This window comes from Symsagittifera roscoffensis, chromosome 3 (genome assembly GCF_963678635.1).
Source record: "Symsagittifera roscoffensis chromosome 3, txSymRosc1.1, whole genome shotgun sequence".
NCBI lineage: Eukaryota > Metazoa > Xenacoelomorpha > Acoela > Convolutidae > Symsagittifera > Symsagittifera roscoffensis.
The window spans coordinates 51,935,538-51,953,626 of NC_087064.1; the positions used below are offsets into that span (position 1 = coordinate 51,935,538).

Sequence of the window (18,089 nt, forward strand, 5' to 3'; positions counted from 1 at the left end):
TTGTGCCAGTCCTTATGGCAAGTTATATACTTTTGTTGCTTCGCACACGCTCTATTGGTTTGTTTTGAGCACAGTAATGCCATACTAGGATCAGTTAGCTATCCTTATTGTTCCTACCTTCGAACAAAGTGAGGCATAAATCTTTGCCCTAATTCGAGAAGTCTTGTTTCATTAAAGAAAGATTCCTTAGCCACGTTGACTCGTTGCATACGATATGAGTTGATAAAAAATTGGGAACATTGCGGGCAATAATTATCTCAATTAGCTAAGATGGCAAAACTCAATGAAAATTTGTCTAGCAAGTAAAAAAAAAACATCTAATTAGCTACTTTCTTCAAGCATTCAAACATAACGAATATTTTAAACTCACTTTAAAATTTTAAGCTCTTTGGTACATTGATGCATAACAAATTCTATAGTTTTTTCTGCAAAAGGAAACTTTCTGTTCAACCAGAATAATTTATACCAACATGAAAATGGAAGCATTGTAATCTATTAAAAAGCCATATACACAAATTTATCCCAATAAAATTACACTAGGATTCGAAAATTATTCAAACATAAAATGTTCTTTTAGTTTTTTTTGTTCCGACCTTCGATGATAGAGACAAAATATCTGTGCGTGTGGTGTTTTTTTTTTCTCAAGAAATAATTTTATTGGGGATTTTTTTTTACTTCTGAAGCATTTTGATGCGTGAGTTTGAAAATTTTCAACAAATTTTGCCGACAAGTTTTTTGTTCCGACTTTCGATACAAAAGTAACGGAATATTTGTGCTCGGGGTGGGTTTTTTTTCTTCAGACAAATTTCGACTTTTTGACGGAATTTTTTAAATATCATTCGAAAGGTATTGTTGTCCTGAGCTCAAATTTGAAAAGATATTTCACCTGTGATCATTTTTCGTAAAGTTATGGGGATTTTAAGATTGCCATTTTGGCCAATTTGGGACAATTAACGCGTAAGCGGAGAGTTAATCCGTCTTAGAAATTGTTCCAAATTGGTTAAAAGCTTATTCGCCATAATTGGTTTGTTACAAGGAGCAAAATCTATCCTTTTGTACTTTGTATGGCGTGTTGGGGGATGATTTTTATTAAAAATTTCAAATTTAAGAAATTTTTTTTTTTTCATTTTTTTTTCTTACATATAATTTTTTAATGTTATTACTGCTCCATAAACCTTAAAAGGCTGTCGGGATATTCAGGGCTTCGCCCTGATACGAGCAGTCTTGTTCGTAATTTATGGGGGTTTGAAAATTTGGAATATATAATTCCTTTGAAGTCTCCCATTTTTTATATGTACCTATAGTGAAATATTCTGGCTCAGAACTCAATTTGATTGAGGCAAGCTGACTATTGCAAATATTTCGTTATTAGCTTCAAAGCTAATCACTTATTTGGTCCGATATTTTTGGCAGTAACTTTTGATAAGAGTAGTCTTGTTGTTCTGACTTTAGAAAAAAATAATAGAAAATCTATGCTTGGAATGGTTTTTTATTTAGTCAATTTTCTTTTATGCGTTTTCCAAAGATTTTTTTCTACCATCTGAAATACCGTTGCTCGGAGCTCAAAAGTCACAGGATATTTCACCTGTGAATTTTTGTGTAAAAGTACGGGGAAAAAATCGCTAGCCTGGTCAATTCGGGATAACTAGGCGCAATATAATTTGTAAGTGGTGAAATAAATTATTCCAAATTCGATTGAAGCAAGTCATCTGGTCTTATTATTAAGACAGGAGACGCTAAATAGCTTGTGGGGGATAAAAAATTTTTAACCACTTTTAAATTGGATTTAAAGTGCAGTGGGAACATTCAGGACTTGCCCTGATATACTAACTTTCGTGTTTCATTGTTAAAGCGACGATTGCTGGTGGAACCTAATCCTACTATTTGCGCAGCATACCGCAATTCTTCTTTGAATAAAGCTTAGGTTGTTGTATTTTAATAATCCCGCGAAAACGAGTCACAAGTTTGGCACAAATTTTTATGCTACTACAACATGCTCAGAAAAACTATCTAAATGTTGCTCTCTTGAATTTTCCATTTGTTATCAACGAAAATAACCGCAGCAAATTTCCAACGAACCTCATATCTTCCGCCTGCAGGGTTTCCAAGACCAGTTTGTCCCCTCCCTTGATAGCCACTATCAGATCCGAAATTAGGCCGATGGTGCAACACTATAACACTAGTCGCATTCTGAGTACACATTAGAAATATGGATACTGATCCAGTCATTCGGAAAAAGTCCATCTGGAGATTGATATTCAGGTGGTAACTCAGTGGATACAGGGTGTGGGGGAGACGCATCTGATTCCAAGGAGCTTTTTTGTCGTTCACGCCTGAAACATGAGAAGAATAACGGGATCAAGTCAGCATCCCCCCTCCCAAATAGACCAAGTTAAGATCATCCACCCAAGCGTTCATTTTAAATTGAATCTACTTAGCGCCGCATGTAAAATGTTCTATTCTGATTGGCTGAAAATTCGAACTCAGAACCAAGTTAACACCCTCCCCCAAATGGTCCGAAAAAAGTACAGAAGCGCCGGGAAAACATTCGGCTCTTTTTCCTTTTCCCCACCTCAACGAACATGAGTTTTATGGTGGTGTACCGGGGGTTTTACAAGGTTAATTATGAAGACCAAATATGTTTGTCATAACTTATTTAGTCCGTATGTCAATTTTCATAACAATCGAACAAAGTGAACATAATTTTTACTAGTAAAATTTTGCAGGTGGGGGGGGGGGGGGGGGGAGGAAAAACCAGCGTATAAGTCCTAATCAATAACACTACAGCAGACAACTATTTTTTTATCATCTTTACAAATCATAATTCTTCTTTTATCAATTGGGTAAACTTATTTCAGGTATTATTACGACAAATCGCACGGCAAATATTGCTACTTCCCCGTAATATTTAAAAGTTTCTTAAGCCCAATCTAGACTATTTTTGAGGAGCGCGCGCGTTGCAGAAAGTTTTGACACGGTTTCACAAAAACTTGCCTGCATGGCCAAAAACTTTGGCAACATTGAGTCTTTGTAAAGCTATAGGTTTTAGTAATTTATAAAGTTTTAAATTAATTTTTATTTACCTGGAGTTGATGGGGCTTTTTCACCCCAGCGATTCTTCTTAAAATGATTTTTCATTTTACTAGCGGACCATAGTGTCTTAATCAGTTAGAGCTTCAACCTACTCATCGAGAAAGAAACATTTTGTATATAGAAATTATGATAGTTTGACTTAATCTGTAGCCCTAGTCTCAATGAAGGATCATTTCACAGTTAACTTCCAATCAAAATTACGCACTGAGTACTGCGCCAGGCTTCTTCTGTTTCCTGAGCTTCTGGGGATACAAAACTCTTCAAATTACAATTGTGTAATTTATTTGATTATCTTATTTTAAAAAAAAAATAGTAAAGTGTTCAATTTGTGCCGCTATAAGCTACTATTAAATGCCATTGCTTCCTCGAGAATGAAAATATATCGAGTCGAATATATGCACTATATTTTTCTTCAACTCAAACGATGCCTCTGCTATACAAGAGTACTTCAACAATTAGGAAGCTGCAAACGTCGATGTCTTGGCGTTTGTCAATAATTCTGCAGAATCTAAGTCTGCAAATTTTGTTATCATTTGAATTTTTTTTTGAAAAAATTAATCTCACTGACAAAAAAAATATTTTTGACTTCTAGATAACTTTTAAGCAAAAAAAAATCAAGTTAACCTGTCATCATGACATCGTCCGGTAAAACAGCGAAAACTCATAATGAAAAAGCAAATTCGTTCAATCAGTTCTTTAGTTTGGTTCTTCTGCCCAAATTTTTTTTTGCTATGTTTGAGACTGAAGAGAATTTTTTTGAAGAAGATTTTAAAAAGCACATAAAATCAAAATTTGTTTTGTGTTTGCGATAGCTGAACTTTTTGCACAGTGGATGAATTACCTTCATTTCTTCCTAAAAAAGGCACGGAAGAGTTATTACTCATAGCTTAGGCTCTTTTCAACGTGAAACTTTCAGAAACGACCAGGCTATAGATCTGAAAATTTTCATGTGCTACATCTATTCATAAGTCAGGTTTAACCAATAATGTCGAAAACTACCGGCCAAAAAGTTTTCGACAAAAAAACTTTTTTGATCTTGGAGCGCAAAATTTTAAAAATTCGCCTCTGCCGAAGTAACAGGTTTCATAAGCCCTGAAAAACATAGATTCATGCAAAATCGTTACATTATTACCCAAACGCTTTTTTATTTTGATGAGCCATATGACAAAATTGACAAGTGTTTTTATCAATTTTGATGTGAAAAAAAAACTTTTGAACTTTAGCCTCTTTACATCCATCCTGTAGACGAAAGTTTTAAAGTGCAGTTTTGACTTATCATGAAAAAACTTATCATGGCAGTTAGTGACTATTTGAATGCCAGGATACAGAGGGTAAAAATTAATCGACCTCGCTCCGTGCCACTTATTGTGACTTTTGGCGTCAAGAAAGCAGTGTTATGGTACCTTCTGATTTGTTTTCTTTATAAAGACTTTCCTGATTATAATTAACAGAAAGATTTTTCGCTCAAGCGATGACAAGAAAGTTGTCTCTAATTAGGATTTTGAATCAATTCGTTCGGTTTAAGTAGCTGTTCGGAAGAACCGGCTGCAAACCCGCACCGAAGTTTCTCCGATTATTATCTATTATCTGGCGATTTTGTGGTCGAACAAAAAATTGATTTTTTAATAATCAATTATCTGGTAATTTTGTAGAATAATCGATTATATGGAGAAAAAAATCCATTAAAAAACTTTAATTTTATGTCGATTATATTGGAATTTGATAGATTATAATAGATTCCCGCACCGAGCGCCCATGGATCATAATCGATTATATTGTCATAATATGGTCCGCAATAAAATGACAAAATAATCTATTATAATCAATTAAAAATGGATTATAATCCTAATATTTTTTTGTCAATATAATCCATTATAATCGATTTTAATCGATTATAATGGATTTTTTCGAGGGTTTATTCATGAAATTTACAATTTATTTAAAGTTATCTTATTTCCTGTTTAGTGCAGTTGCTACGTATTACGTTTCATAAAATGTTACATTTCAGAACAAAATTTCTATGAGACAATTTTTATGAGACTTTTTGGTCTCTGTTTTTAAATTCATCGCAGTTTAACACTTCATTTTACTGTTTTTTTTTTACCTCAAACTACATTCTTGAAAACTTGCGATCATTTGACTTCAATAAATTCTGTTTTTCTTTGTGCCCTTGAAAATATTGTGCCCTTGCTAAGGCGTTGAACTGATATCTTTGTAAAAAGTTGAAGCAAAATTGTAGTAAATCAGGTAGATTTTCGTGAAATTCTTCAATCGGAATGGAGTGTTTTTGTATTTTTGTCTTGGTTTTCTTAGGAGAGGTCAGATAATTATTTTGATTGAACTGAAACAGGTCAAGAAGTATTTGGAAGCTTTTTCAAAATCTCACTGAGTATAAAATTCTAGATAAGCGCTTGAGTTCAGTAAGAGAGAAGCATCTGGCCAATCTCCAACAAACTATTATGCATTTATTCTTTTTTAATTAGATAGTTTCAGTTTATCAAAGATTTTTTGTTTTGGTTAACGAGGTTAGAGTTTTGATTCGTAAGTGCGTAGAAAAACAATTCATGCAACAGCAGCCTGAATGTTTCGACCAGCAGCCTGTTACCTCTATAGAAAACGGTAACCTTGTTAAAAATTTGAAAAGAATATTGTACATCAAGGAAAAAATTTTGTAATTTTTTAAACTTTGTCCCGCCACACGATAAGTTAAGTTACTAAGTGATAAAATTCAAATATAGCAAAGCATGAAAAAAATTCCAAGAGCAGCATTTGTTAAACCACTGCTTATGCGTTATTAGCACGAAATTATTTATCACGCGTTTATGATCCAAATTGTCAAATTGGCGACCGGGGGCTAGTTTTTTCAGCCGACCAGTCTTTTGACAAAAAAAAACAAATCATTATGACTAGCAGGCTTAAGTGACAAGTTAGCTGAGTGAGTAATTCAGTCATATATTTCAGGGGTTGTCAACTCCTCTCTCACTTCTTTCAATAAATTTTAAGCTGTTTCTCAGCTTTGTTGATTTAGTTTTTCAAAAATTTGGTTTAAAAAAAATCGAGGTCAAAACCTTTTCAGAAATATTTTTTTAAATTTAAATTATAAAAAAGAGTGTACGCGATATTACAAATGCACTTAAATCGACTCTTGCTTAAAGTTTTTCGATTCACAACAGAACAATATAATAAATTACCCTTCCAGCGATAGTAATTTAGAGCATCACAAACAAAAAAATTTAAGCAAAAACAAAACTGATCTAATCGCAACTTTGGTAAATGCATACAAAAACATACTGCAAAATTTTTCTAACGAACTTCTCGATGGTTCCGACCAGGTAGATTTTTTTTGCATCCTAGATCCCAAAAAACAAGGTAAAAGTTTGGCCTCAAAAGAAACCCGAAAATTAGTAATTGCCCCCAAAAATTTCTCCTAAGGGATAAATGAGCCTCCATGAACCTTGAATTGTGATAAAAGAAATTCCTGTTACATCAAGAAAACGAAATTGTGACTTTTGCGGCCATTGTTGATCTCCAGTGAAACTGGCGACTTATTAATAAAACTGGCTGTTTGAACTTTGTTGGTTTCTTTATTCTCGATTCATTTTGCGAAAAGTTCAGGAAATTGGTTGTAACACTTTGCATTTAGTTGATTCAAAAATTTAAAAATTATCCAAATAATTTTAGTCTGTCCTTTATACCGAATGGAAAAACCACTGTAATTTTAGCAAAAACTTTAAGACAAATTCAAGAAATCGTGAGCAAAAAGTGAACGTTTGGAACAATTTCTGATTATGTTTGGAATTTAAGGGTTGTGGGGACCATGTTTGACGCCTAAGTCAAGCGAAATATCCGCCTCTGATGACATGAAATTTTCAAAACCTGGACCAGAATCTTTTGAGACTGAAAGTTTTATGTTTTGTTGGAAATTGATCTAAGATGAAATATTGGGAAGTAATTGCCTTGATTTGTCGACAAACTCTATAAACCTTCAGCTATAAGCTAAAATTGTGTTGGGCCCGTTGCTTTTTTTGCTGTTAGGCAGTCGAAAAAAATTAATTATTTGATTTTTTATTCTTTTTTTTTCCAAAAAAATAAAGTTTTTGATTGGATAATTTTTTGTCTGCTAAAAGCCTGGTCTGCTAAAAACCCCTGGCCACCTTTAAACTTCTACAATCTTATACAATTTTAGGTGAAACACACTCACAGACAAAAGACTTTTTTACATATTCTGTCAAAAAATTAAAAATCGAAATTTGTCTGGAGAAAAAATCGACCCTGAGCTCAAAAACTCCGTTACTCTTTTCGATAACCAAAGCTTTTTTGCTCAGACATTTCAGATTGAGACTTTTCGGGAAAAAAATACCGAGGCTTTTCTGCAAAAATAAGCCAGACATTACAGCCATTTTAAAATGAAGAGTTCTCAGCCAATTTCAGGCTCAGACCTCTGAAGCCGTCTAGAGTGGCAAAAAAACTGATTTTTGCGAAATAATCCTCTCTTGCCGAATATAAGTGCAGCAAAGGGAAGCGGAGCAAGTGTTCAGTGTTTGCCAATGCTGTTTTAATTGGATAACGTCTAGAAATATTGCTGCAATAGTAAAGTGGCTGAAATTTTGCTGGTCGATTTGTCTTGATTTTTTTTGGCTGAAATATCTCAGTTTTAAATTGGTTGAAATATCTCTATCCGAAATGTCGCGGCAACAGATTGAAAGAGTACGTGGAGAAGGATCAAGTTACACGAAGATTCTTGTCTGGCAGCGCTTCAAAACTAACTCCTTCTAATGCTCATTTTGACAAACCCATTTTTGGATTAAGCACCTAAGATACACTATCCTATCCACTGTCAAAATTGCTACGAATTAGCAACAAATTAAATACATTAATTAGTATTTTCTCATTTAAGAAAATTATTCTCAAAATCTCAGATAACACATGAAAACAATCAAATTCAATTTATTCATAGCAGAAGAAAAATTTAGTTCACTTCAGGAACTAGGCAAAAAACGAACCAAAAATAGTTACAATTTATCGCACTCCACGCTAATTAAACATATATAAGTAGAAAAATTTGTTAATCTGAAGGTTTTTTCTTGCAACCAAAGTGTAATATGATCCGATAAGAGAAAAGTATAAGCCTGCCATTGAAACTAGTGTCATTTTCAACCAAAAAGGAATGATACTACAAAAAAATTATAATGACGTCATTCATTTTAAAGCATCTATTTTGGTTTTGAGTCAGACTGATTGAAGTTTTGTGGGTATAATGGCTGTCTTCTTACATAGCAATCGAATAAATTTTTTGAAGATCATTAAAGTTCCTGTCTCGAAAATAATCGAATACCTATGCCGTACGATGTCAATCCTCACCGGATTTTCATGAACTATAAATCAACACAGAGTCGGGCGGATCTTTGCACTACTTGCGATACAACACAAACATGAAAAGCATAACTAGAAAAAATGGGAAAAGGTTAAAAACTAGGCGAACCAAAGTTTTTGTATATCTCGATAGAAAACAACAACTAGGGGGCGCGGGAGGAACGTGTTTGATATTGTATAAATTTGGTAAACAGTTGCGGGATATAATTGGACTTTGCCCTAAACTTAGTGACTTCTCTACTAAAGTAAGTGAGAGGAGTGAGATAATAGGACACAACATTTCTCCTACAAAAAAAACTAAGGAGTCGCAGCTTCTGCAGGAAAAATTCTCGCAACCGATTTTTTCATAGCGGTCAAAAAACTTTCAGAAAGCAAGGATTTTTTTCTGGTCGTGGCGGCTAAAGTGGAGAAAATTTCCAAACCGGCTTTCTCGATTGAACAAACAACCTGAAAAAAAGCATGGTTGTTTTCAAAACAATTGAAAAAAAATTACAAAAAAAGTCAAATTTTCAAAGTTTTTACCTTGTTTGATGGCCATTTCTTTTTCAAAACAAAATGCAGCGTAGCAAATTATAATTGCAGGCTTTCAACTACTTGTTGTTTTGATTAAACTTATGATATGAGATTTGGCAGGATGGTTAGCGAGAAAAGTCCAAAAAGTTGTCAAAAAAAAAACATTTTTGAGAAGCATTGTTTTTTATGTAAAGAGTTTTTTTGCATAGCCGCTGATGCAAAACATATTCACATAACCTTTAATTTCGATTAAACCCAAAAACTCAGATTTGGGAGGGTAATTCTCGAGAAAGTCAGTTTTAAAAAAATCAAAGAGTTTCGACTTTTCCGAGGGCTATACTTTTGATATCAAAATTTTTGTGAGTGGCCGTTATTGCAGCCGAACTTCTTGCTGCCCGATACTCTTTATCTCCATTGAACTAGCAGTCTCAGATTTGAGAGGTTAGTTTTCGAGAAAAGTTAAAATTATTCAAAAAACGGTCAAAAAATCAAAAATTTGACTATTCCCGGACCATAACTTTATGTGTATGAAAATTGATGTAGCCGCTTATGCAGGGAGCTTTCCAAAACCTGTTGTGTTTATTTAGACCAAATATCAGATTTGGAAGGGTAGTTTTTGAGAAAACGAAAAAATAACGGGTCAAATATTTCCCCACAGACTTTTTCGAAAGCTTGCAACTCCAGGATACTTTCTTACAGCACAAAAATATCTGGCAATTAAGCCGAAAAGTTGCACAGATAAATTAAAATCCAGCAAATCAAGTTCCACCGGAAAAAAATCTATCGCAAACTTAATGAAAAAAGAAGTTCCAGGCCGGGATTTGAACACCGGACCTGAGGAGCAAAAGTGACTGCGTTACGAATGGCCAAGTGCGAAGGAATCTGGAAGTTGTTAGTATTCGGTAATGAAACTGAGTAAAAAGTTGCACGATAAGTTGTTCACGGTAAAAAACTCCAGTTCATAATTACAACACAGTCTTTTTTTTGCAAACGTAATTATATTTAAGGAACCCATTGCAATGTTTTTAAAAAAACTAGATGACTTCAAATACTACAAAAATAAGTTTTCTGCGTCTGCACGAGGTTTCAAGTAATCATTCAATTTAGCCAAAAATTCAATAAAGGAGGTTTTTTTAAATAGTTTGAAATGGATTACAATCGATTATTATCTATTCAAAACGGAGTCAACTTCTGAAAATGGCATTTGTATTCAATCATAGTGTCAATAGTTATGCTACAGAAGTCTAAGATAATCAATTTTTATCAATGGAAAAAGTTAGTTGAAAAAAATTATGTATAGGAAAGCCTTTTGAGAAACAATGAAGCATCAAAAGTGCAAAAAACTATTCAAGACAGATAAATTTTAGGCAATAGTGCGATATAGCTATCAATGTAAAAATTGACATGAAAGGGAAACAAACGAAACGTCAAATTAAATTTTTTTATTATTTAATTAATTAAAAAAACTAATAGTTACAAGGAAATCAAATACAAAAAATTTTGGTTTCAACAGCCAAAATGATAAATATGGCTTTTATAGCCACGGCAACAATTTTGTAATCAAGTTTACGCAGGAACAACTCCCATAAAATCTTTAGAAATCAATGAGATTCATTTCAGCCTTGTCTATAAAGATGCAGTCCTTTTAGCTATATAGTTTTCTGTCAGATATCTGCAGCTTTCGTTCTAATATTCTGGGTTTTAATGTCAATTTTGCTCCGCTTTGCTGTTTGGTGGCAGTTAGGTAACTGTTTGATTTTACTCACGAATTTTGCTGAAGAATTTTCAAATAACCTTTCCCGGCTCAATAACGTTCAAGCATCAAAAATCGAGGTTTTTGAAACAATTCTTTGATCGTCACTTCGCCATTTGAATTTTTTAATTCGTTGATTTTACCTGTTGGGTTGATCTATAACTCGTTATTGAATTTTTTCATCAGTTTGAACTAGTTAAAGAGGATTACTTAGTTTTGAATCAAGAACTATGTGCAAGAGATCAGAAATGAAACGGTTCGAGCAAAATTATATTGTGAAGCTTGTTGCAAAACTGAACATAAATAAATGCTTAGCGTATAATTTTTTTACCACTCGACAACGCCCAAAAAAGATGCATTTAAAGTTTGCACCTGTGGTTCTAACCTTTGAAGAAAGTAACTTTATAATTATGTTTGCGGTGGTTTTGTTTTACTAGACCAAATTCGACAATCAAAATAGTAATTTTTATGAAATTTCCTTCTTATACTCAATTAAGTTTTGGTTCCTTGAGTTCTTATCTCAAATGATATTTCAGAGGCAATGTTTTTTTCTTTTTTGGTAGAAATCCGGGGATTTGAAAATTAAAAACTTTTTGCGGGTTTTTTGAAGGTTTCAAATATGAAGCTGAGAGCGTGGCGCAAGTTGATTGCGAGCGGTGAATTATCCTGCACGCTAGAAGTTCCAATTCGAATTGAGGCAAGATATTGGTCAAATTAATTCCCTGAATGACTCAAATTTCTCAAACTTTGTGTTAGCTGCTGTGAGACAAAAAAATTTTTCTTTATCAAATTTAAATGAGACCATTTAGAGGCAGATGGTACATTCCTGCTTGAATTCTTGTTTAAGGGATCATTCGTGTTTAACAAGGAGTCTTGTTTAAAATTAGTTCACTTTTATTCTTTTTATTCTGATATCAGAGAGTCAATAATTTAAGATAACATCTTCTATTGACAAGATTTTTTCAAGATGGCGTCTGATCAACAAACAATATCCGGTAACCGAAAACAGCACAGCCGTCATTAAAAGTTGTTTTTTTGTTGTTTTTTTGCAGAATATGAAATTAATAAGATAACCAGGGGCAGATCTAGGATTTTCTCGATTTTTGAGGGGGGCGGATTTTCAAAAAATTTTCTAAAACTTTGACGACCTTTTTTTAGGTCGACCAAATTGATTTTGCGAGCTAACCTGAAGCACTAAAAGACGCTGTTTTGACCAAATTTTCTGCGCGCGCGCTTCTTGACTAAATTTTGGTGCGCGCTCCCCCTTAAAATGAGTATTTATTGGCGCCAAAGGCGCCTTTAGAAAAATTTTAGGATCCGTCGCCAAGTCTGGATATCTCACAATAGTACAAAGGGGGGAAACTTTGGGTAGGCAGGTGGTCGAATCCCTGGGGGAGGGGGCGTACGCCCCCCGCTGCCCCCTCTTAAATCCGGCCCTGAAGATAATCTTTGATTTAACTTATTGCTAACGATACAAATTTTTGCCAGTTCCAGGAGTTTGTTGCCGGTTTCAGACATTTTTTCTTATGTAAAAAAATTCATAATAGCTAAAATAGATCAAGTCTGTTTGTTGATCAAATAAGCATTGAATCGGAAGTAAGCTTCGGAGACCTGAGACCTCAGATGGTATTTTTTTAAATATGTAATGAACAAATTCCCAAAAATTCTGAAATTTTGTGCTGGTCGACATCACATAACGTGACAGAATTTTTCGTCAGGTTGTTTCTTTGCATGTATGATGCCGGCTTTGTCATGAAATAAGAAGCATTTGAGCGATCATCTCATAGTTCCAAATTTGGCAAAATGGAGCGTCAGAAAAAAAATATCGAAAAGCTTAGATAAATTTTTAACAACTCTCTATGGTAATTTTGCTCTTTTTCATCGTAGAGAGAAAAAACGTACTGAAACTTATATTCTATAGTAGCACTGATATTACACTCTTTTCAAACAAACAAATAAATTTAGGGGTAGCAAGGCTATCTGTTCGCTGTAAATGCAACACGAGATGTTCTGACCGCAGATGTTGAACTTGTGAAAATCAAATACTAAAGAAATAATCAGCAAAAGCAAAAATGGTTTGACATTTTTTAAAAATAAAACAAAAAGTTTTCATTGTTTTTGAAGTTTTGTGTTTTTTAAATTTTTTCGTTCCGCATGTTTTTAAAACAAAAGCAAACTGCAAACTAAATTTAATGCAGCAAAAATGAGAAAATCTAGGCTAAATAGTTTAAATTTAGGCTAAATTAGAGGTCATAAACACGGGAGACCGGAGGTGCTACAATTGCGACAAACCCGGGTTCACGAGAGAGCATATGAACGAGTGTGCTGCCAAAAATGCGACCTGTAACTTCTGCCACCTTATTGGGCACTTCGAACGGACCTGTCGGGCCAAGAAAAACAATAGGGAGAATTCATCGGTCGGAATTATTCAGGGGCATGTTAGTCAGGAACGATTCGAATCGGAAGAGACGGGGGACGAATAATCGCAGCACGAAAGCTCAGTGGGATGGGTGAAGGATGGTAAAGAAAAACAAGTCAGATCATGGGGTTCCGATTGTTTGGGGGAGGGGGACGAACAAGGAAGCAGACGGAGCTATGCGTAGCGGGGGCGAAATTTCCCATTCTAGGGTCGGCGGGGCCAATCAAAACTTTGTGTTTGAAAACTTTTTGTATACTTTTTAAATTTACCTAAATCAATACCAGTGCAGTACATTTGTTTTTACAAGAGGGTATGTCATAGTGCTAAATCAGTTAGCCAAATCTATTTATTTCTTCAAAATTTGACATTTGGTACTTATTTTTTTGTACTTGCTAATTCAATTCACGTGCCTCCAGTGCGAGTTTTACCGAACCGTCCTTCTTCGCCGTGCTGATCGGTGGTGATACAAAAAATTTGTCTGAACATTCTTCCAATTTTTCTATATGCCCTTGTTTAAGTAGTTTATAAATCTCCCCGTCGAACTTCTCTTGCAGCACGATTGGGACCCTTCGTCCTTTATGTTGAATCGGTATCAAGTTAGCAAAAAACTCGGCTTACATTTTATAATTACGTATTTTCCCACCCGTTTAAAGATATAAGTGAATGGCTTACTGAACTAATCTTCCCACTTCTACAACTGAACCCCGTTGTCGACACCGGATTCGTCCTGGATCGCCATCACTTCCTGACCCAGCTTTCTCTGGACTAAATGCAATCCTAAGCGGGCCATCAAGTCTAGTCCGATAACTGATGGTCGAGCTCCTCAAATTACCTTGATTACAGCAGCTGTACTCCACCCATTCGATGCCAGCTCTACTCACATCGTCTCCAGTAAGTTCATTGGTTTATTCCCGTATTGCGAAATGCTTTGTCCTTCGGCTCGACTTCCTGAAAATTTATACCTGAGGCGCCTAATGTTTTCGGAGTTCATTAATGGTAAATATTGAGATTACCGACCCACTGTCGATGCACACACTAGTTTTTCGCCTGTTGATTGAATGGGAAATTTCGCCCCCGCTACGCGTAGCTCCGTCTGCTTCCTTGTTGGTACTGCCATCACGATAAAGCCCCCCCCCCCCCCCCCGAACTATCGGAATCCCATGATCGGACTCTTTTTTCTTTACCATCCTTCTTCCATCCCACCGAGCTTTCGTGCTGCGATTCTTCGTCCCCCGTTTCTTTGGATTCGAATCGTCACTGACTATCCTGCCCCTGAATAATTCCGACCGATGAATTCTCCCTATTGTTTTTCTTGGCCCGACAGGTCCGTTCGAAGTTCCCAATTTTCCGGCAGAAGTTGCAAGTCACATTTTTGGCAGCACACTCGTTCATGTGCTCTCTCTTGAACCCGGGTTTGTCGCAAATGTAGCACCTCCGGTCTCCGTGTTTATGCCCCCTCGGTACGATCTTTGGCCTTTCGTTTGGCTGCGTCTTCTCCCCCGGTTACTTCGATATCTTCCTCGAATGGCTCCCACCGGTTCCGTCCTGATTTGTATTCCGCCGCCTCCGGTACTGCTGGACGCTGTGCCTCCGATCGTAACATAAGTTTTAGCTTTTTGTCCCCTCGCGCATAAGAGAGAGCGATCCAGTACGCCTCTTCCGGGGTTTTTGTGGCCCTGCACAACTCGTTTTGGGCCTCACGATTTGTCATATTAACAATGAAAACATCGCGTAACACTCGTGACTCCAGTGTCCCGAATGAACGACACGCCGCCAATCCACTAAGAACAGCATGAAACTGCTCCAATGATTCCCCGATTCTCCGCTTTCTCGACAACATCTGAAATTTTTCGTAGGTTTCATTTCGTTCCTTTTTGAATTCCCCCTCCATCGCATCGAGCACCCTCGGATAACGTGCGTCTCCCACCAATTCCAGATGTGGTCTACGTTTGTGAAACTCCTCCTGTCTTTTCTCTCCCAGGCAAAGGTATAAGTTCGAGATTAAAATTTGTTCCCCCACTAACCTAGTTTTTCCATCCACTTCTTCCGGCAACTTCGTCCAGTTTATCCGCCTAGCAATAATTCTTTGGATTTATAGAATGTTTCGCGACCATTCCCCACTGGAAGCGATTCAACCAAAACTCCCATAACATGGGGTGTTCCACACTTTTAGCTGGCCAAAATGATTGAATTCCTAGTGGGTTTTTTTCCTCACTTGGGCCTGTTGACTGCGCCTGATGGGAAAAACGCTAATTCGATACTTGAATTAAAATTTCCAGAAAGTGCAACTTGATTATAGCTTAGATCAAACGAGACAATGTTTTAGATAATATCCGAAGGTGTCAAAGACTCCGAAGGCCAAACACCTGCCAAAGATGTTTAGCATTGAGATGAAATGAAATGTTTGACAAAAGGAACTATCAAGAACTAAACAGACTTGGATAACTGATTTAGCACTATGATACATTGCAACATGTCAATTGGTATCTGTCCAATTTTTGTGTAGTTGTTTAGTCACATTGTCCAATTCATTTTTCTAGACATTGAGACTACTTTAAAAAATTTTGTATGCTTTTGGTTCAATTAATTGCGAGTTTTCAGCTTTACTGTCTATTTAGACTAGCTTTTATTGAAATGAAGGTTTTTTGAAAAAGTACCAGGTCAAAGTCAAAGCTGCTTCTAGTCACCTTTTGGAAATTTCGACCAACGTTGCGTTTCATCCGAGCGTGATTCACCTCAAAAGTAGTATATATTGGCGTCAAAAGCATCCTTAGAATAAATTTAGGTTCGGTCGGCATTCAAAACTCTTACCTTGGTAGACTTTGCCAGATCCGAAATCACAAATTCCGCTAGTCCCACAGCTGAACGCATCCAACTCTGTAGAAAAACTGTATAGAATAATAGAGGCACACAAAAGAGCAACTGCGATCAAAATTGCCAAAATAACCGCCAGTTTGGCCGCTTTTTGCCCGGCCGTCCAGGACTGTTCTTGGATTCGCAACTTCCGAACAGGTGAGTACTGGAGATTAGTTCCAGGGTAAAAGGTATTTTTGGAGTCTATTACAGTCGTGATTTTTGAGTCCACAGCTTTTAGCGACCCGTTAGATAAGTCACTATTATGAGAGAGCTGCTTCATTGGGTATTCGTGGGTTCGCCTTAGGATCGATTTAGGAGTTTCGAAGCCGTTAGACTCCACTTGCACATCCATTTTGAGACCAAGTATGGAAATTGCTTCAGAATTTACAAGCTTCGAAACAATAAATGAAGCAAAGAACTAGGAAAAGAAAAAACACTAGTTACTCAGAAAAGGTCATTATAGTTTATGATATACGAAGATGATCAACTAGTTTTGAGAGCAACAATTTTTTTCCAGGTACACAGGAATGCAAGCTTAGAGCGAAGGGCGCAGAAAAAAAACACAATTAAACAACTAACGGAGTGTAAAAATAATAATCCGCCGTAAAACACCATGCAGTCTTCATAATAAAAACCTAACGGTCAACCGACCGTGAAATTGTCACCCATCAGCCGTGAACAGTCTTTCATGGCTGATAGTCGATGGTAAGTGATTTACTTATTGATTGAAAAAGTGGGCAAGCCATTGTGGAGCTAAATTTTGAAATAACTCAAAATCATTTCAGCTTGTGACATTTGGAAAAAATAATGACGCCAGAGAAAGATTTTGACGTTTTTAGATTGAAAGTTTATTAAGATAACATGAAAACATTGGTTATGAGAAAGAATGGCTATAAGAAGAGTAATTTATTCCAACTCTTTTTTTGCACTTGAGTTAAATGGAGGTAAGAGACTTTCTGATTTTTTCCAACCACGGGAAATTGGAAAAAATTTCACGCCTCCAATTGGCTGAATTTTCAAGCAGTCTGCACTGAAGTGGCATATACTACTACTTGCTTCAAATACTTTTTAGCCCAAAAATTGAAACAGGTAGAACTCTGGTCATTGAATAATTGAACTTTTCTAGCAAACCTTTTGAGATACAAGATATTTATAATGATTTTAAGCGACCATTTGAAAGAGAAGTTAAAAGCAAAATTAATAAGTAGTAAGGAAACAAAATGTTTTAAACAATTTTGGCAGCTATGAAACCATCAGGATTTTTTGGATACCGTTCATTAGTTCCATTATAATTAATTTAGTTTAAGCATAGAGACCGAATGAACAAAATATGCTCAGGTTTTTTCCAATGGTTTGACCTGAAAGATACGGGAAATTTTTAACTACGAGAATCTGGCATTTAAAAGAAAATTTATCAGAAAAATCAACGTATATATTACAGGAAGGAACAAGTTGTCTGTGTATAAGCATGACAGTGAAAAATGATATTTTGATTATCCGCATAAAATGAAGTACAAAAAGTCCCGTTAAAAGGTATGTTTTTATTGTCTTTTTAGTGCCAATGATCACATATAAAGCCGCTGATGGGGAATGATAAATGGAAAAATTCCTAAAGAATAGGATTTAATCGAGTTAATCCCAAAGTGCCGCCAGCAAATGACCGAAATTAAACAGAACAGACAGAGGACAACAACATCAAAAATAGTTATTAAGGCGGAGAAAAGGAGAGAAAAAAGCAAAAAAAGGTCTTACGCTACAAATGAAATATATAAATCAGAAAAGTACATGTCAAGGTGTACAAATGCCTACATGTTTTGAAATTGTATTGAAGAATTCAAAGTCTACCATGTTGGTCTGAAGTCTTTTGTGAAGGTCGGAAGTCTGTTGGGTGAGTCCGCACGGGAGATCGCAGCGCGTGATTTTAAAACTTCCCGTTAGACTTTAGATCGCGGAAGCTATCGGCGCCGCATTTTGAGGTATAATTATCACTAGAATACATATAAGCGTGAAAATTAACTGCGTTTTTATATTTCAGACGACTAAGAAATCTAAATTTGGGTCCATGAGCGCCAAACTAGCATT

The 18,089-nt window shown here is 35.7% G+C and overlaps 1 protein-coding gene across 1 annotated transcript in view; it reads right to left on the reverse strand.

Annotated features, from left to right (window-relative positions):
* Window positions 1–16,973, reverse strand: part of LOC134841314 (uncharacterized) — a 50,057-nt gene extending 33,084 nt beyond the window's left edge. The window contains exons 1-2 of the mRNA XM_063857213.1: window positions 15,963–16,973; window positions 2,080–2,333 (exon numbers count right to left, since the gene is read on the reverse strand). Of these exons, the coding sequence (XP_063713283.1) occupies window positions 2,080–2,333; window positions 15,963–16,359 (651 nt within the window). The 5' untranslated portion in view covers window positions 16,360–16,973. The remainder of the gene's footprint in view (window positions 1–2,079; window positions 2,334–15,962) is intronic.
* Window positions 16,974–18,089: the final 1,116 nt, after the last annotated feature.